General features: G+C 45.8%; 1 protein-coding gene across 4 annotated transcripts; it reads left to right on the top strand.

Moving 5' to 3' along the window:
- The first annotated feature begins 9,959 nt into the window (after nucleotides 1-9,959).
- On the top strand, nucleotides 9,960-18,978 carry Btnl4 (butyrophilin-like 4). Of its 4 annotated transcripts, none has more exons than XM_006524760.2 (10): nucleotides 9,960-10,403; nucleotides 11,440-11,535; nucleotides 13,034-13,384; nucleotides 14,198-14,482; nucleotides 14,596-14,796; nucleotides 15,002-15,022; nucleotides 15,105-15,131; nucleotides 16,383-16,409; nucleotides 17,301-17,327; nucleotides 17,610-18,978. In XM_006524760.2, exons 2-10 carry the CDS (start codon nucleotides 11,451-11,453, stop codon nucleotides 18,344-18,346), a joined length of 1,761 nt encoding a protein of 586 aa, XP_006524823.1. In that variant the 5' UTR covers nucleotides 9,960-10,403; nucleotides 11,440-11,450; the 3' UTR covers nucleotides 18,347-18,978. The 4 variants fall into 4 exon arrangements, with proteins under 4 accessions (XP_006524823.1, XP_030105824.1, XP_030105822.1 ...); XM_030249964.1 differs by having other exon boundaries at nucleotides 14,970-15,022; nucleotides 17,610-17,741; XM_030249962.1 differs by lacking the exon at nucleotides 17,610-18,978 and having other exon boundaries at nucleotides 14,970-15,022; nucleotides 17,301-17,603.
- Nucleotides 18,979-19,293: the final 315 nt, after the last annotated feature.

Below are 19,293 nucleotides of genomic sequence, written 5' to 3'. Positions count from 1 at the left end.
TTAACTTTTTATTGTTTAGTTGTCTATTATTTACCTTTCATCTATCTATCTATCTATCTATCTATCTATCTATCTATCTATGTATCTATCATTTAAAGAGAAGATCTCACATAACCCAGGCTGGCTTGGAACTCTCTTTGTAGATAAGTGTCATGGCTTGAATGAAAACATCCCTCATACATAGAAGTGTTTGGATTGTTGGTCTCCAGTTGGTTGTAGTGTTTGGGTAGGTTTGGGACACATGTCCTTGATGAAGTATGTCACTGGGGTGGGCTTTGAAGCTTCAAACCAGGGCACCACTCCCAGCCTGCCCTCTCTGCTTCCTGCTTGTGCTGCTTCCTAAGCTCTCAGCTTCCTGCTGCTCCTGGGTTTCAGCTCTGTCATTCTGAAGCCCTGGGTGCAATCCTCAGTCTGTAGAACAAAACAAGAACAGGCAAAATAGACAGCTTTATCAATTTAAATCATTTTTCTTTTAATATATTCATTATTTATCAATAATTTTTTTCTCCCAGTGAAAATTGAAAAATCAACTATGACTCAAATTGGATTAAACTGTTTTTGTGTGTCCTGTGAATATTTATATTTAATGTAATTTTACATTAAATGTTTATATTTCATGTAAAATATCAATTAGTACTTTGTGGTGAGTCAAAATTGTGAGAGTCTCAATTCTGTATCCATTAATAAAGTTTTAAAGGAACATAGTGGTATTCTCTTATTTGTATAGTCTGTATGACTTACGAATTAGTTAGGGTTTTACTGTTGTGAACAGACACCATGCCCAAGGCAAGTCTTATAAAAGACAACATTTAACTGCGGCTACTTACAGGTTCAGAGGTTCAGTCAATTACCATCAAGGCAGGAGCATGGCAGCATCCAGGCAGGCATGGGGCAGGAGGAGCAGAGGGTTGTACATCTTCATCTGAAGGCTGCTAGTGGAAGACTGATTTCCATGCAGCTTGGGTGAGGGTATTAAAGCTCACACCTACAGTGACACACCTACTCCAACAAGGGCACTCCCCCCAAATAATGCCACTCCCTCAGCTAAGCATATACAAACTATCACAGCTGCCTGCCTTGGGTCCAACAACACAGAACTGAGCTGTTGTGATAAAATATAAGTGAACAGGAAAGTGTATTTGTAGTGGTATAGAGAAATTCTACTGGATCTTAAAAAATAATTATTTTATTTCATAATTATAGTGACCATTTTTAAAGTAAAAAAAAAAATGGTGTTGTGGGAAAGTTGGTTTCACAATTGTACAGAGAAAGGTAAGGCCAACATCTGGAGCCAACATCACCACATGTGGACATCACTGTTTCCTAAATCGGATCTCAGACTGACCAAGGTTTCCCTGCTTCCCTGTTGCATTGTGGGTAGCAGTGAGGGAGGGGACTGCAGAATAAAGGAAGAATGGAGGGTGAGGTGGAGGTGTGGAAAGGCATGGGGGTAGTGAGGGCTGGAGAGAGGGAAGAGCTTTGGTAGGCTTTGCAGGGGGAAAGTAGGAGTGTGTGTGTTGGGGAACTGGTTAAATTAACACTCAGAGACAAGGACACATCCAGGAGTCACTGAGAAGGAGAAATGGAATAGACAATGTTGGTGTACGTGGGTAGGGTAAGGATGAGGGGACTTTACAGGAGTGAGATGGGGACCAGAATATGAGGGATCATTTGGGAGAGTTTGAAGAGGACAGTATTTAGAGAGACAACTGGAATGGGGTTGGGGGACATGGACATATCTGGGAAGAGCTAGAAATCAAGGGTAGTGGAAAGTCTTAGAAATATTTTGTGGTGACCCTAGCCAAGACTCCTAGCATTGGGGGTTATCAAACCTGAAATAACCACTGCCTATAACCAGGTAAGACTTCCAATGAAGGGATTAGGACACGAACCCACCCAGAAAACCTTAGACCCACAATTTGTCCTGCCTACAGGATATGCAGGGATAAAGATGAACAAAATTTTAGGCATAAGCCAACTATGACTGGCACAGCTTGAGACCCAAATCATTAGAGGAGCCCACCCTTCTATTATCAATTGCACTATTAATGATACTCTGTTATACTTGTGGACAGGAGCCTAGCAAAACCTTCATCAGAGAGGTTTCACCCAGCAACTGATGGAAACAGATTCAGAGACCCACAGCTCAGTATTAGTCTGAGGTTGCGAGAATCCTGCAGACAATTGAGAAGAAGAATTGTAGGAAGTAGAGGGTCCAGGTTACCACAAGAAAACCAACAGATTAGGGGCTCACAGAGACCTAATCACCAACCAGGGAACAAACACAGGACTGACCCTCTGTCATATGTAACAGTTGAGCAGCTTGGTTTTCATGTGGGACTCCTAACAGCAGGAGCATGGACTGTCTCTGACTCTTGCCTGCTTTTGGGACCATACTTCCTACTGGTCTGCCTGTTCTAGCCTCAATAGGAAAAGGAGTCTTACTGCAAGTTGATATAATAAGGCCTGCTGATATCCATGGGAGGCCTCCACTCTTCTGAAGAGAAAGGTATGGAGGAGAAGGTATGTGGGGGAGGGATGGTAGGTGGGGTGTGAAGAACTGGGGGTATAGGCAGGTGTCTAAACTCTGGTCAATATGTAAAGTAAACAAATACATGAAATAAATACAGGAATTCAACTTAAAAAATGGAAGTGGATCTTGACTGGGCAGTGGTGGCTCCTGCCTTAAATCCCTAGAGTCAGCTGGATCTTTAAGTTTGAGGCCAACCTTTTCTAAAGAGTGGGTTCTAGTACAGCCAGGTCTCCTCAGAGAAACCCTATGTATATAAAAAAATGTTTTATTCATCAAAGTGAGTATGGCTATGAGTTTGGCGTTTATATTATAATTGCTCTGGGCGAGAGATCAAGCTTACTGTTCAATGAATCTCAGTTACTGGGCAAGGGCAGGCTAATTTGAAAGAAAAACTGCACATTTGTGTTACAGGAAAGGAGAATAGGATTTGGACCCCTTCCAGAGTAAGAGTATAGATCAGATATGATAGGGGAGACCCCTTGAAACCTATTTAAGATCAAGAAAATCAAGCAGGACAGGTAAAGGTTCATTGTGCCATTGTTCACATGACATGAATGAAGATTTATTACAAGTGGTTATTGAGAAAATTACTCATAAAAAAGCTGTCTTTAACCTGCTCAAACAAGGAACAAAATTCATCCTTAATTCACCTGTGCACTCTACACAATCCATACAAATATCTTCATGGTACTAAAATTTTGGTCATGCGATTCATATATTGCAGAATGTACAGCTCTGACAAGATTCATCTGCTGGGTTGCTCAACTGACCTGCTGTTCCAGTGCCTTGCTTCCTGTTGCTGTCCAGAGACTTGCTTCAAAAACAGCTTTAAGGCTCTATGCCCCAGTGTAGGGGAATGCCAGGGCCAGGAAGCAGGAGTGGGTGGCTTGGTGAGCAGGGGGAGGAAGGGAGGAATGGGGGTTTTTTGAAGGAAAACCAGGGAAGGCGACAACATTTGAAATATTAATAAAGAAAATATCTAATAAACAGATCAACAAACAAACAAACAAAAGTCTAAACAAAAGAGTGCTTGGACCATAGGGAGTGGGTGGCACTGTTAGGAGGTGTGACCTTGTTCAAGTAGAAGTGGCCTTGTTGGAAGAAGTGTGTCACTGTGGGGATGGGTTTTGAGGTCTCCTGCACTCAAGCTACACCCAGTGTGGCACACAGTCTCTGCTGCCTGCTGATCAAGATGCAGATCTCACAGCTCCTTCTCCAGCACCATGTCTGCCTGTGTGCCTCCATGCTTCCTACCATGATGACAAAGGACTAAACCTCTGAACTGTATGCCAGCTCCAATTAAATGTTTTCTTTTAGAAGAGAGAGAGAAAAAAAAGAAAGATTATGGATGGAGGCAGCTGCAATGGGAGGATCAAGTCATAAAGTGGAGGGGAGAAGGGCTTGTTGGAGGGATATGGGTAGAGAAGGCTAAAAGCAAGGGGTAATTGAGGGGCTTTCTCAAATAGCATGACACAGGGTATATCAACCACCCCAAGGCAGGCCGCATACTCAGGAATAGTCTTCCAGTGTAGAATGAACTCCACAGCTTTTCGTCTGTTTGTGCTTCCAATTGGTTACAATTTGATGGGTTTTGCTTGATCATTTGTTTTTATTTTCATTTTTTGGTGGTGTTTTATTTTGTTTTCTTCGTTTTGGGGTTTTATTGTATTGGTTTTTGTTTGTTTATTTTTTCAGAAAGAACTGAACATTGTGTGGGTGTGGGGAAGGGCCTGAAAGGACTTGGGGTAGGAGAAAAATATGGTCAAAATATATTTCAATTTAAAAACTGTTTAAATAATAAAAATGTAATTTATGGATAAATAAATAAATAAATAAATAAAACAAATTAAATTAAATAAGAAAAAGAAAACAGCTTTAGGATTGCTCCTGATTCTCGGTCATCTCTCCTCAAACCTTTCAAATGGAAAGAACCAGTCAGAAATCAGTCAAGCTCTGAAACTTCCAAATATGCAGAGACTGCACAACAGATGCTAAAGTTGGCTTTCTTAAGTCTAACCAGTCTTCTAATTTTCCAACCCCTCCCCAGCCCTTTAGAGAATTTCTCATCACCGTTTTCAGCAGGAGGAAGTTGTGGAGAGTTGTCATCCTGATTCCGTGAGGTTGGGTGTCTGGTTCTGGTCAGTTTATAAATTATAGATAATTTGAAAATGATCTTATTTTCAACAGGAAGAAAATAGATGGGATGGATTACTAATTTTATTCTTCAAAAACATTGTATATACATAACTTAATTGATAGAAGTCTTTATAATTGATACAAATTGAAGTTATAATTTCTTACACTGGTGCAGAATTCATATAATGATACAGTTTAAGTTTTAAGAATACTGAGGCTTGCGCCAGTCCTTTAATAGCTGCTTTACAGACAGTTTAGGATAATTAAGTCACACAAGTTAACGCCACATAATAAACTCATGGTTATGTTACATAGTGATTTAACGATAATAAAGTGTTTTCAGTATACTTCAATAGAAATGGCTAAGAGTAGATAAGGTTTAACAGTTCAAAGGTACTTTATTAGATAGTCTTCAAAAACACCAACAATCCACAGAATGTGATATTTAATGTTATTTCATTATTAAGGATCTTTTGACCATGAGACATACCTGCTTCTGACAGCTTTTCCCATTCCCCTTTAAAGAAGAATTGGACATCTTTACCTCCAGGCAAGATTGCTTATTGTGGCAAGGTAGGTGTGGGAAGCCACACGTGCTGTTGCAGGGTGGTGCTGACTACTGCTGGCCACCACGCAGTAAAGTTTTTTGCCAAGATAAGGTTTTGAGAATATAACCAATCAGATGAGAGACATGCAAATGAGGTAGTAAGCATAACCAATCCGGGTGTAAGACACGCCTCTCCTAGGCCTATGTAAGCAGCACCAGTTCTGGGCTCGGGGCCTTTCGCCTCTGCAATCAAGCTCTCCCAATAAACGTGTGCAGAAGGATCCTGTTGTGGCGTTGTTCTTGCTGGCAAGTTGAGCGCGCACAAGAGGTAGCCACCAGACAGAAATTGCTCATATCATCTACAGACAATGTACTGTTTAAAAGGACAAACAGAAGTGGGATAGTTGACTCCTAAGCTCTGCCAAGACAGAGTCAGCTGGTCTTTCATATTTCCTCCTTCATGAAAGGTCTGCCAGGTGGTTCTGGGCCAGAAGGCTGAAGACAGAAGATCCAATATTATAAGAAATTATGGACTGTCCAGGTAGTCAGATGTCTGTATAGTTGTTTATAAGTTTGGGTAGCTATGTTTGGTGCTTCCTATACACTCAGGTAATATTTAATTTGTACTCGGATTTCTGACAGGGTTGAAGACTAGTTATAATCAAACTCAAATTGTTTAGCACTAAGAGAGAGGTTATAGAGTGGAAGACATGGTTTCCAGATGATGTTTCAGGTGTAAGCATAATTCCGGGATAGAATTGTAAGTCTTTAAGTTAAAAATAATGGTAGAGTACTTTATCTAATTGATAAACATGATGGACTAGATGTTAATTGTCACATCTAGTACTTTGTAATTTACATGTCCTCTGCAGTTTACATGATTATTATGGTTTTGTTCAATTTGTATCTGAGAGAAGAGTTTTTTTCACTTGGACAGAGAAGGTGAGATGTAGGGGGTGGTTCTGATGCTTTGATGGGGAATCTGCATGTGAACTCTGAAGGCCCTGTTCTGCAATTGGTTCTTGATCTATCAATAAAGATGCTACCTAGTCAGCCCACACCCTGCTTTAAAGTTGCAGCAGATCCCCCAGCCTACAGTCCATGTCTAGTGTCAGGACCCATGACTGCCTCCATGCTGACTGGAGCGTCCTCCCCCCCCCCCCCCCCAAGCAGAAGCAGATGCTGGGGGAGTGTCTGTTCCCACTTATCCAAGCAATGCATTCAAACGTGGCTGCAAAAATTATGGGGATGCTGCTGGAAATGGACAACTCTGAGCTGCTGCACATGCTGGAGTCCCCTGAGTCTCTCCGTTCTAAGGTGGATGAAGACGCTGTGGCAGTCCTGCAGGCTCATCATGCCAAGAAAGAAGCTGCCCAGAGGTGGGCACTGTTGCTGCTGATACCTCTTAGACAAGAATAAACAGCCAAAAGCCAAATAACCCCTCATGGCATCCAGCTAAGGTCTGAAGACAGCCTAGTTTGTCTGTGAACCTCCACACCAAGTTGCAAATTCAATAGGTCATTTTGTATCAGGTCAATTATGAAACACCTAGAAAATTTCAATTATAAGAATATATTCTCTGGGTTCTGTTGTGGCCCAGATAATAATTTTTTTTCTATTGTGGGTTCTGTTTTTGCCCCATCTCAGAAATTGGTTTTGATGTACCCAAGACTTAAGTTTCTCAATAAAGGAAATAAAATCTCTCTCTCTAAAAAAAGATGTTAGCTAATGGCCAGTGAGCTTGGCTGAAGAGGTGGGACTTCCAGTTTTCTTGCATGGAGACTAGCAGAGCCAGGGAAGGACAAAAGATTTACCATGCATGGAGGTATGGGGGGGGGGGGAGTTGCGTAGATTGAGCCATTAGCCATGTGAGATCTCAAGACGAATGGCCATTGGCAGCTTCCCCATTTGGACCTGGGGTAGCAGGTGAGATATTAGAAACACAATTAAGCTGAGGGCAGATTTAGGGGGCTGAACAAGGAGAAGGTAACTGAGCAACTGAAGTTAAGGGCAGATTTAGGGTGCTGAGCTGGGAGTGAAGCCAAGGAAGCATTAGAAGTACCCAGCAATTGAGTCAATAAGGCAGGCTGACAATAAGCTAGTGTGTGCGTGTGTGTGTGTGTGTGTGTGTGTGTGTGTTTCATCTGCAGAGCTGAGGGAACCTGGGTGGGGCTGGTAGTGCAGTCCATACAGAGCTTAAAGCTGGATAGCAAAATCCCCACTCTACAGATTGTTCTACTTCAAACTGAGCAAAACTCCTCCAAGTGTGTCCTCCAGTTTTGCCTGTTACTTAATTCCATATGTCCTCAAATTGACTACCAAGAATCACATCTGATACCAGTTTGCCAGAGCTACCCACGTACCATATTCATTGTCTCCTCTTTATGCTACAAGTGATAGTGATCAAAAGTCACCCGAAATAGAGCACTTGAGGGAAGCCTTTTATTGGTCTCAATGCAAAAAATTCTTTATGGGGCTGGAGAGAGGTCTTAGTGGATCATAGTGCTTAGTGTTCTATCTTTCTTTCTTATCTTTTTTCTTTTTTAAAAGATTTATTTATTATATTTATGGGAGTACACTGTAGCTGTGTTTAGACACACCAGAAGAGGGTATCAGATCCTATTACAGATGGTTGTGAGTCACCATGTGGTTGCTGGAAATTGAACTCAGGACATTTGGAAGAGCAGTCAGTGCTCTTAACTGCTGAGCCATCTCTCCAGCCTGTGCTTACTGCTCTTGTAGTGGACCCTGGTTCCTTTCCCAGCACCCACAGAACTGTGCACACATACCGGCAGTTCCACTTCACCTGCTCCTAACACCCCCTACTGACTCTGTGAGCACCAGGCACACATGAGATGCACATAAGGACATTCAGGCCAAACATGCTTCCACACTGAACAAGAGTGAATCTCTGAAAAGGATCCTTCATCTGTTATTGGGTGTATAGGGTGGGCACATATGTGAATACAGTCAAGTGGGAACCAGTGTGCCCTGTCATGGCTCACTTGTGAAGGTCACAGGATGGTGGTCAGGTCTTTTCTCACCCTCATGTGGGTCCACGATCAAACTCAGGTTGTCAGGCTTGGTGGCTAATGCTTTTTATCTATGTAATCATGATGTCACCTCTTGTTCTGCTGTTGATATTTCCCCCCCCCCCCTCTGTCTCTCTCCCCCTCCCTCCCTTTTCTTTCTTTCTTTCTTTCTTTCTTTCTTTCTTTCTTTCTTTCTTTCTTTCTTTCTTTCTTTCTTTCCTTCCTTCCTTCCTTCCTTCCTCTTTCCTTCCTTCCTCCCTCCCTCCCTCTCCCTCCCTCCCTCCCTCCCCCTCCCTCCCTCCCTCCCTCCCTCTCTCTCTCTCTCTCTCTCTCTCTTTCTTTCTTTCTCTTCCTTTCCTTCTTTCATTTCCCTTTTTCTTTTTTCTTTTTGAGTGAGGAGTTCACTACAGAGGTGGCCTGGACTGGATGCGTAGACCAGGCTGGGCTAAAACAGACAGAGATCCTGTGTTCCACCATTGCTGGTATTAAAGATGTGTGCTGTATCACTCAGGATCCAGAGTTTGAGACAGGGTTCACATAGCTCAGGCTGACCTTGAACTCACTATGTAGCTAAGGACAGCTTGAGTTCCTGATCCTCCTGCCTCTACCTTCTGAGAAGTTATGTTTCTGTTTACAGTTATGGTTAAGGTTAGTGTTGTTAGGGTTAGAGTTAGTGTTAGGGTTAGGGTGAGGGTTATGGCTAGTTTTAGGGTTATGGTGATGGTTGGTGTTAGGGTTGTTAGGATTTGTGTTAGGGTTAGCGTTAGGGGTAGAGTTCTTTGGGTTCAGGTTATGGTTATGGTTAGGATCATTACGGTTTGGGTTATTGATATGATTAGTGTACACAGTTTAGGTCCTTTTGTTTTGTTTTGTTTTGTTTTTGTTTTTGTAGTTGTTGTTGTTGTTTTTTTTTTTTTTGTGACAGGGTTTCTTTGTGTAGCCCTGGCTGTTCTTGAACTCTCTCTGTAGACCAGGCTGTCCTCGAACTCAGAAACCCGCCTGCCTCTGCCTCTGGACAGCTGGGTAAAGGCATGTGCTGCCACTGCCCGGCCCCAAGGTCATGTTTTTATACAAGCAATCATCTCTGGCTTCTTTATTAATTCCTATCGTCACTACAGCTGGCTTGACTTTGATGCCCCGTGTGAAGACACAATGCACATCCCATCCAGGTCTTCTCAGCGTCTTCTAAGGCTCTCTGACCTGCTCCTGGTCATTGCCTTCACCTGTCATCCCCTTTGGAAGCCATAGGCTGGGGACTCTGGAGGAGATAAAGTTTGTTTACATCCAGGCACCTGGAGTCCAAGGTCCCTGGCAGGTTCCTGCTTAATCTGTGATCTGGGTGCTGGGTTTGGGCTGGGCTGCACACAGGGCAGGGATTTTGGCAGAAACTACGTGTTTCAGGAAGACATACCTTCCCCTCATCTTAGTAGTTACTGGAGCTAGATCTAAGCTCATGACACCATCTCTGTTTGGAGATGTGACAGGAGTTGATATAACTCTGTTGTGTGCAGACATGAGCTGCTCCTGATGCTTAAAATGGATTCAATAAAGTTGTGTTGTCTTTTTTGTATCATCTTTTAGCATTCCATAAAGTGTAGGTCTGAGAAGTCCCTCCATTGGACAGGGTGTGTAGTGGTGGGATAGGGGTGTGGTTGGGGTGGTGAGGTGAACCTTCACCTCTTCCTGACAGAACATCACATTCAGAAGGAACATACGCCCAGGTCACATTACTGTAGCTTTCAGTTTCCGTGGCTGAAACTCTAATTGCTCTGTGGCTCAAAGGGCACTGCTTGAATAGGCAGTGACTCTGTTCCTGTTCCTGCCATCTTCTCTGCTGCTGTCTCTCTTGTCCTCATGGTGGACACTGTGCCTGCCCTGTCTCCACAGCTGCTGTCTCTGTAGTCATCGTGGTCTCTGGAGAGGCTGTGACAACTTGAGTCAGGCTGCACTTCTTGTCTGCTGCCCTAGAAACCATGATCCTGGACCTGAGGCAACCCAAGGCTGGCACTGAGGCGAGCAGAGCTTAGAGCTGTGAGAACCTCTTGGAGAGGGGATGAAGTGTGAGAAGAGGATTTGGGGTCTGCTGGGTCCCCTTGGCCCTGAGCTTCTCCTGATGAAGTCACAGCCTTTCAAAGCTGGGGGCAAAGAAAAGCAGGTAGGTGGGCACTAAAGGCAGCTGGGGCCTGCAGAAGGAGCAGAAAGGAGGTTATGCTGAGTGAGTTTCAGCAGGTCACCTCCCTGGTGTCTGAGCCTGAAGGCAGCTCAGAACTCCCTATATTTGTCCTTCTCAGGCCTTTGGCTCCCCCCCCCCCCCCCGTGGTTTGGGAAGAAAAGTGTTTTCTCCTTCTCTCTCTCTTCCCCCCCCCCCCCCCCACTCTCTTTGGCCTGGTAACTCAGGCCTGCCCTGAGCCCTCCCCTGCCCAACACCCAACTGCCCCAGTCAGCCTGCCTGCTCTGGCCTCTCTCCTGTTCTTTTCAATTGTGTGTACACTCAGCTTGGTCATTATCAACAGAGACTATGAGAGTAAACCTGTGCTGTGGGGCATGTGTGTGTGGCACCTGCTGAGTCTGGGTGTAACCTGGAACCATGGCGGGGCTGGTCTGGGACAGAAGCATACACAATCTCCAAAGCCAATAGCTAGGATAAGGCATTTGTGATGGGCCTGTCAGCATTCTTGGAGAACTGTGTGTCTCTGAAGATGCTGGTAAGGGGCTGGTCACAGTTGTGGAGCCATAGAATATCGGGTCCATTCTATTCCCAAGGAAGAGTCATAGGCTCCATGTCTTGGGGTCACAGGCACTTTGTGCATAACAGGGAGTTGTTGTCATGGTGTCTACACTGGCTTCTCCTCAAGGCTCTGAGAAAGGAAGGGCCTATAATTCGGAGTAGAGTTTGGCTGCCCCTGAGCTGGGGCTGAGGTGGGAAGGAAAGGAATAGCTTCCACGAAATGACTTGTGTGTCCCTAGCTGCCCAGTCTGCCCAGGGTTGAGAGGAGTCCAGGCCGGGCTGTTTGTCAGAGTTGGGTTGTGTGGAGCCTTCACCCTGTGAGCACTGATGTGTTTCAGTCCTGTGGGCTGATCTCCTGCCCTGAGCAATGCTGGCTCTGATGAGGGGTCCAAGATCTGGGTGGATCTGGCCTCTTACCTCCTGCCGCAGGGTGTTGATCTGCCTCTCCTGTTTTTCTCTTCAGTTCTGCTGGACATGGAAAATCACCGCAAGCCCTCTCTGCTCTTCCATGTCCCCTGTCTGTTTGTCCTTACACAGCTGCTTAGCTGGGTGACCACACGTGAGTCTGTCCTGGTCTGTCTTCCCATGTCTCCCTGCAGTGGGTTTGAGCTGCCAGGTTCTCTGTAGGTCAGATGTACAGGAGACCCATAGAAATCTGGCATACAAGATTTCATCTTTCCATTTACATTGTGTGACTAATAAAAATATCAGGTGACAATGTGTGCATCAGCCTTTGAGAGGCTGACACTGGAATATTGTAAGTCCTTGGCTAGCCTGAGCTCCATAACCAGACCCTACCTGGGGATCATAGTTGGGATAGCCTTGGACAGACAGTGTGCCTGGGGTGTGAGGAGCTGCAGAGGCCAGTGCTGCAATTACTCAGGGAGAGAGATGCAGGAGCTGTGTTGGGGAGGACTGAGTTGGGAGCAGGCCTGGGGGCTTGGTGATCCCTGGTGGGAAAAGCAGAGTCAGGACTGAGCCTTGAGCAGAGCAGAGACAGGATTTGACTCCATGTTAGGGTCATAGACGTGGGGTTGGGTGACAGCAGACAGGTGTCCTGGTCTCTCCAGTGGCAGCAGTGTGCTAGACACAAGTGGAGCAGTGCAGAGTGACAAGGAGCTCTTAGGGCCACAGTGCCTGTGTCAAAGTCCTCCAGTTTAGAGGGCCAAGGGTTCCCAGTGTGAGGCAGTCAATCTTCCTTCTTTATCAAAAAGTTATCGGGCACCTGGAATCAGGTGGCTTTTTTCAGAGAAGTATACTTTGGCTGTGTATGCTTTATTTAATGTGTTTGGGCATTTCCGCTGAATGTATGTCTGTGTAACATACACCTGTATTCTTTATGGCCACAGAATCCAGAAGGGAGTTATAAGTAGTCATGATCCATCCTGTAGGTGCTGGGAATTGAACCTGTATCCTCTAGAGGAATCTCCTGTATCTTAGTTGTTCTGCCATCTCTTCAGCCTCAGCTCTCTGTTTTAATATTCACATTATTCAGTGGATGAAGAAATTGGCTGATAACAGGATTAGGATTGGGTGTTGGAACTTCCCTGGGTCTTGTATGAGATCAGCCAGTTACACCCGTGTCTCCCAAGGTGTGGCCATATACTTGATTGTGTGAGCATCTGTAGTGATCTTTATAAATTTATGATCTTGAACCCACCCAAACATACTGAGGCTAGAGCTCTCAGTGAAGAGTCAGTTCCCTGAAATGCTCTGGTGACCAGGTACATGAAGGCTGGAGAAAGAATACACAAGGGATTCCTTCATGGAAGGGTCTGTGGTCAGGGACACAGGCAGAAGTGTGTTTTTGTTGTTGTTGTTGTTGTTTAGCTTTTGTTTTGTTTTGTTTTGTTTTACATCATTTATGGGGTGCACTGCTATGTCCAAAGGTTACTTGTACATTAGTGAATTAGTTTGTCATGCATGCCTAGTGCACAGTGCATAGAGCAACTCCATCTATCCCTTGCTTTCTGCTGGGATGATATTCCCCTTTAGAGTGTGTTCTCTGCATCCTCCTGTGTCTTTCCAGCCTCTCACTGCTACATCTGTGTCCACAGAGGAGTTCCGGGTCTTTGGTCCCTCAGACCCCATTGTGGCTGCACCAGGTGGGGAAGCCATCCTTCCCTGCTCCGTGTTTCCAGCCATGAATGTGGAGAACATGGAAGAGTTGAGGTGGTTCCGCAGCAGATTCTCAGAAGCAGTACTTTTCTATCGGGACCAAGAGGAGCAGAAGGAAGGGCAGATGCCTGGGTATTCACAGCGCACCTTGCTGGTGAAGGACCAGTTCCATCAAGGCACAGCTGCTGTGAGGATCCTAAATGTCCAGGCATCAGATAGTGGGATATACATCTGCCACTTCCAGCAAGGAGTGTTCTATGATGAGGCCATCTTGGAACTGAAGGTGGCAGGTTGGTTAACTGATCCCTGTTCTAAAAACCTTGGGTGACCTGTGTGTGGGAGGAAACTGAGGGCTCGTGTCACTCAGCCCCTTATTTTCTTTTATGTTTTGAGAGAAGTTCTCATGTTTGCCAGACTGTCCTTTAGCTTGCTGTGCAGTGCTGGGCTCACAGGGGTGCTCTCGTCTGTCATTTTTATCTCTACTCATTTCTAGTTTCCCATTTTGAGATGAGAAATGGGTAGTGAATTCCTACATACATAATTTAACTCAAATTCTATAGGTGGGTCCCCTAAAATGTGCTGTGTCTAGTTCTGTGGGTTAGGGATCCTGTGGGTGTTATGGAAATACCAGCGGTTGGAATGTATAGTTTAGAGGGGTCAGCAGGGAAGTCACTGAGTGTTAGTGAGCAGACAGTGAGAAATGGCGGTCAATACTAAAGGCAAGTGATGGAGGGGAGGAAGGAAGGATGCTCAAGGTCTGTCTTCCCTGAGAGGAGAGCTGGGTGTGGGCCTGCCATGAGGTTCACAAGTGTGTGATTAATGGACAGATGGAGTGCTGGTTCCCACCTCAGGCTCCTGTGTTCAACTTCCTTCAGCTTCCTCAGGATCTTGTGGTTGATATAGGAGTGGTCTGTTCCCCACAATGCGCTCTCCCTTTTTTCCTCTGTCAGGCAATAGGGGCCCAACCTTGTCCCAATGCAGGAATGCCTTTCCCCTCCAATTCCCATCTGTCATGTGAAAGGTTTCCATCTGTCACATGGTTGCTCACATGGGTCCCTCAACCTAAAGTGGGTTCTAGGGTGTTCACATCTGTTCTCCTGCAGCAATGGGCTCTGTCCCTGAAGTGCACATCAAAGGTCCAGAAGATGGTGGAGTGTGTGTTGTGTGCATGACCTCAGGGTGGTACCCGGAGCCTCAGGTGCATTGGAAAGACTCCAGAGGAGAGAATCTCACAGCATTCTCCTCAGAGACCCACACTAAAGATGCTGAAGGACTGTTCAGCACAGAGACCTTGCTGGTTGTGAGAGACAGCTCTGTGAGGAATGTGACCTGCTCCATCTTCAATCCTATCTTGGGCCAGGAGAAAGCCACAGCCATGTTCATCCCAGGTGAGAGTTGTCCCTCACTCCTACAGAGCCCAGGAAGTGTGTGGCCTTTTTTGAGTGTGGTAGGCTGTCTCTCCTCAGGTTTACCCATTACTGTCTCTCTGCCTGGGCTACAGAGCCCTTCTTCCCTCAGGCCTCTCCCTGGAAGCCAGCTTTTCTTGTGACCCTGACCATGATGGGACTACTAGTCTTAGGGACAAGCTATCTTCTCAGAAGGGAGCATTCTGCAAGGCTGAAGGTGCAGCAGGAAACGGTGAATTTTCAGCGTGAGAAGGATGAGTCACTGAAGACAAGGGATGATGCTCTGAGGACTGCTGGTAAGTCACCATAGCAGTGAAGGACAGGTTCAGAGGCCCCAGGAGGGCCAAGTGTTCTGGGATCAAATTAGGTGGAAAACAAAATCCAGAGAGGACAGCTGGAGTCCTTAGGTCAGGTGCCTGTAGTTCAGAGAATCAGGAACCCAAACTGTGTTTCCTTTCTTCCTCTCAAGTGTACAGACTTCCTCTCCTCCCTGTTTTTCAGGCGCACTCATGGTGGAGCGTGGTGAGTCCTGCTTTTCCTCCTGAGCCCTTTGGTCCCCTTAGGATCTGAGTAGCTCTCTTGACTCCTGTGTGTTACTTTTCAGATCGAAGGAAAGCAGCTTACAGGGCAGGTGAGTGACTGTCCCAGTGTCCCATGGTTCCACACTTGTTCTCTTCTTGATTCTTGGCATTGTTGGAACCGCTTCTGGGGCCCGAAATGGAAGGGTCAGGAAGGTGGAAGCCTTGTGTTTAGGCTTCTTCAGATCTCTGCCCAGAGCTGAAAAATGTATGACTCCTGGATATGTCCTTGTCCTGAGCCTTTATTTAACCAATTCCTGATGCATTTATTGCTGAGTTTGGGCTGCTGTAGCTCTAGAGTATGGTCTGTGCCTGGAAGCAGACATGAGTATGAACATTTCATTAAAGAAAGTTGTCTTGGTTAGGTTTCTATTGCTGTGGTAAATACCCCAACCACAAGCCTCTTGGGGAGGCGAGGGTTTACTCTTCTTACACATTTTTACCCCACAGTCTATCGTTGAGGAAAGTCAGGGCAGGAACTCACAGCAGGGGCCGGGAGCAGGAACTGAAGCAGACTATAGAGGAAGGCTGCTTACTTGCTTCCTTCCAATGGCTTGTTCACGCTACTTGATTCACTCCAGGACTGCCTGCCTAGGGTTGACTCCACAGTGGGCAGCTCCTTTCACATCAATTATTAATCAAGAAAATGCCACATAGCTGTGCCTACAGCCATGTTCTAGAGATATTTTCTCAATGGAGGGTCCCTCTTCTCAGATAACTCCAGCCTTTGTCTAAATGAGATCCACTAAGGGCCTGTTCCCCTAACTCGTGAAGGTTTTGATCAGGTGATGGGCAGAAGCCTGGGCTGCTGTCCTCCATGGGAGGGGGATGGTAAGCTAGGTGTTGCTGGCATAGTGATGCCTGGCTTTGGAGATATTTTACCTGAGGAACTCTGGACACTACAACCACGAATTCACTTCATGTCCAAAATTTCTGATATCAAATGTTTTCTGACAATTGTAGAATAACTTTATTATTTTCTAAGATATTCTCCCATTTACCAAGGTTTGGTTGTTAACTATTTTTTTTTCTGTATCATTTTAGAAGTAGATGAGCTATTGCACAGCTACAGCTGTGCACCACAGAACGGGGCAGTGGGGGAACTAACTCTACAATGCCATCTTTCTCATCTGTGGTCAGGGAATTTCCCATAATACTCTGGTGCCTCTGAATCTTGCAGGGGCTGGCTCCTCAGGGTCCTCTCTCCTCGTAGGCAAAGCCTCACTTTTAGAATGGATGGAGGAAGGTTAGCTTTGAGTGGGGCTATTCTGACTGGGTTCTCACCAGAGTGTGTTCATTTTCAGCTTGGAAGAAGGCCCAGCTCTATGCAGGTATGTGACTCCTATAGACTTCTCCCTTCCGAGCAGAGCACTATCTTAGCTAGAGTTTCTCCTGCTGGGATCAAACCCAAGCCCCAAGCATTTCCTCAAGGAGAAAAGTGTTTACTTGACTCACACTCCCAGTTCTTGTTTACAGCAAGTCAGGTCAGGAACTCAAGCAGGCAGGAACCTGGAGGCGGGAGCTGTGGCAGAGGCCATGGAGGATGCTGCTTGGCAGATTGCTTCCGGTGGCTTCTGGATTGCTTCCTGTGGCTTGCTCAGTTTCTTTTCTCCTATATCCTACAACCACATACCAATGATAACTGTGCTCACATGGGCTGGGTCCTCCCACATCAAATCACCAGTCAAGAAAATGTCCCACAGACTTGCCCATGGGCAGGTGCTATGGAAGCATTTTCCCTACTCAGGTTCTTTGTTCCCAGATGACCCTACCTTGTGTCAAGATGACATAAAAGCCAGCAGGAAGTAGCTGTTATCCTCTTGAGCTGTCAAAAAATGTGACAACTCAAGGAGACCTTCCCAGGACAGGGTCCATTACTATTCTGCCATGCAGTAGACTGGGATTATGAGGCTACTCTCCCATGGGAGTACAGAGAATTACTGGTTCCTGGGAAAGAAGCAAAGGGCTCTCCCTATCCCTTTCCAAAGTTGTGTTTGGTGTGTGTGTGTGCATGTGTGCTTGTGTATGTATGTGGGTATGCAGGTGTGTACTATTGTGTATGAATGTGTGTGTATGTATGTGCATGTATAGTATTTGTGTGATCGAGTGTGTATGACAGGTACATTGTCCCACACCTCCCAGGTCTGTGTTTCTGAGTCCCCCTGCTGACTGGGTGGGTGTAGGCTGTGAAACTGCTCACATGACCTGTGCTTCTCTTGTAGATTGGCGCAAGGAGCACTTCGAGGCCTGTGAGTGTCTCTGTGTTTCTTAGGGATACCCTTCCTGTCCTTCCGATGGCTCTTGTCCCTCCTTCAGTTCTCTACGGTGACCCAGGTGGTGACATCTTCAGTGGTGTGGGTGGCAGAAGTGACCTTCCCCTGCTTGCAAGTCATACTCTTGAGCTACAAGGCTCTTCTATGAGGAACTTATCCTGTTAGAAGATGTTTGGATTCTCTGACATGGGGGGGGGCAGCTGTAGCCTTTTCTGAGTACTGGACAGGACCTCTTGTGATTGGTAACTCTCTCTACAGGGACTTTCACTCTGGATCCAGCCTCTGCCCACCCCATCCTTGCCATCTCCCCAGACAGGCTGAGTGTGAGCCGGAAGGATTCCACTCTGTGCTTGGATGACCTCTTCTGTGTGTTAGGCATCAGAGGCATCTCTTCTGGAAGACATTACTGGGAGGTGAAGCTAAGGAATGGTGACAGCAGCAAGTGGACTCTGGGGGTCTGTAGGGAAGGTGTGGACAGGAAAGGCTGTTTCTCAGAGTGTCCACATAAGGGGTTTTGGACTGTGGGGCGGTCTAGTAGTGGATATTTGGCTTATATTGACACTGGGACAGCTTTATTATCTCTCAGGCAAGCTCCGCAGAGTGTGGGGGTGTTTGTGGACTACACTGAAGGTGACATCTCCTTCTATAACATGAGTGACATGTCCCCCATGTTCTCCTTCCATGAGGCTTCCTTCTCTGGGACTCTTTTTCCATACTTCAGGCTTAAGTCTGGAAATGTTTCAATGATTATCCAATCCATGGCATGCGCATCTGAGGGGAGGGAGGGAGAAGACAGAAGGAGAGGAAGGAAAAGAAGTAGGAAGGGGAGGAAGGGGAAGAGGACAAAGAGGGGGAAGAAATTAGTTTTGCTTCCTTTGGAGGAGTCTCTGAGTCCTGCAGGGGAGGGCCTGGTTCCAGGCTCTTGTGTTGTGGATTCTTTTCCAGAGGAAGTCTCTCCATTCCTTCAGCATGCCAGGAACTCTCTGTTCCCATAGTGTGAACCACTGCCTAAGTCGTCAGTGTGGCTCCTTGTGGGAATGTAGAAGCCACAGACCAAAGCCCGCATGGGTCCTGGAAGGGCCTGGAGCCTTGACCCACTGCTCTTCAGTCTGACTCAGGCTGAGGCTGTGGCTGTGGCTGAGGCTGTGGCTGTGGCTGTGGCTGTGGCTGTGGTGGCAGCGAGGTCATGCTTTGGTGCATGATAAGTGCTGACTTTGTGTAAAACAGGCTACTTTGAGCTCTGGGAAGGCATTTTCCTCCTGGTGGTAAATAGCATTTTATTAGTTTTGTGTGTGTGTGTGTGTGTGTGTGTGTGTGTGTGTGTCATTTGGCATGAAACAGACCAAGGGCTGAGTGAACATTATTTAATTTGTTCATCTGGCCATGGGCACCTAGGGTCTTGGCTCTTGTGGCCAGTATTGTAGTGAGTATGGGGGAAGAGATGTCTGACACATGACTTCCTGACTTCTACATTTGTTCCTGGTGATGAGATTGCTGGATCCTAGATAGTTCCTCGAAGTGGACCTTCTCAGTGGACAATGACCTGTCTGTCCATCCATCTCCATGAACCTGCCTTATCATCATATCAGATCTGTCTTTGATTCTTACATAAATTCTTTGATTTCTATGTTTGAGTCTCTCTCTTACAGAATTACACATATAGCTACAAACATTAATTCATATTTTATAAAGGTTGGCCTCATGTATTTTAACTTCTTATTGTTTAGTTGTCTATTATCTATCTATCTATCTATCTATCTATCAATTATCTTTCTGTTTTTAAAGAGAAGATTTCATGTAACCCAGGCTGGCTTGTATTGGGGCTTGAATGAAAACATCCCCCATACATAGAAGTGTTTTGATTGTTGGTCTCCAGTTGGCTGTAGTGTTGGGGTAGGTTTAGGACGCATGTCCTTAATGAAGAGTGTTACTGGGGTGGGCT

Source organism: Mus musculus, chromosome 17, assembly GCF_000001635.26.
Source record: "Mus musculus strain C57BL/6J chromosome 17, GRCm38.p6 C57BL/6J".
In the NCBI taxonomy this organism is placed as follows: domain Eukaryota; kingdom Metazoa; phylum Chordata; class Mammalia; order Rodentia; family Muridae; genus Mus; species Mus musculus.
Note: the sequence above shows the minus strand (reverse complement) of the source record. Positions and strands in the feature narration are given on the sequence as shown.

Bases quoted from the DNA above. Each gene is read 5' to 3' on its own strand.
- Btnl4 (XM_006524760.2), top strand. From the start codon at position 11,451: ATGGAAAATCACCGCAAGCCCTCTCTGCTCTTCCATGTCCCCTGTCTG. The intron at 11,536-13,033 runs GTGAGTCTGTCC...CTGTGTCCACAG, and splicing joins GCTTAGCTGGGTGACCACAC to AGGAGTTCCGGGTCTTTGGT. The intron at 13,385-14,197 runs GTTGGTTAACTG...GTTCTCCTGCAG, and splicing joins CTTGGAACTGAAGGTGGCAG to CAATGGGCTCTGTCCCTGAA.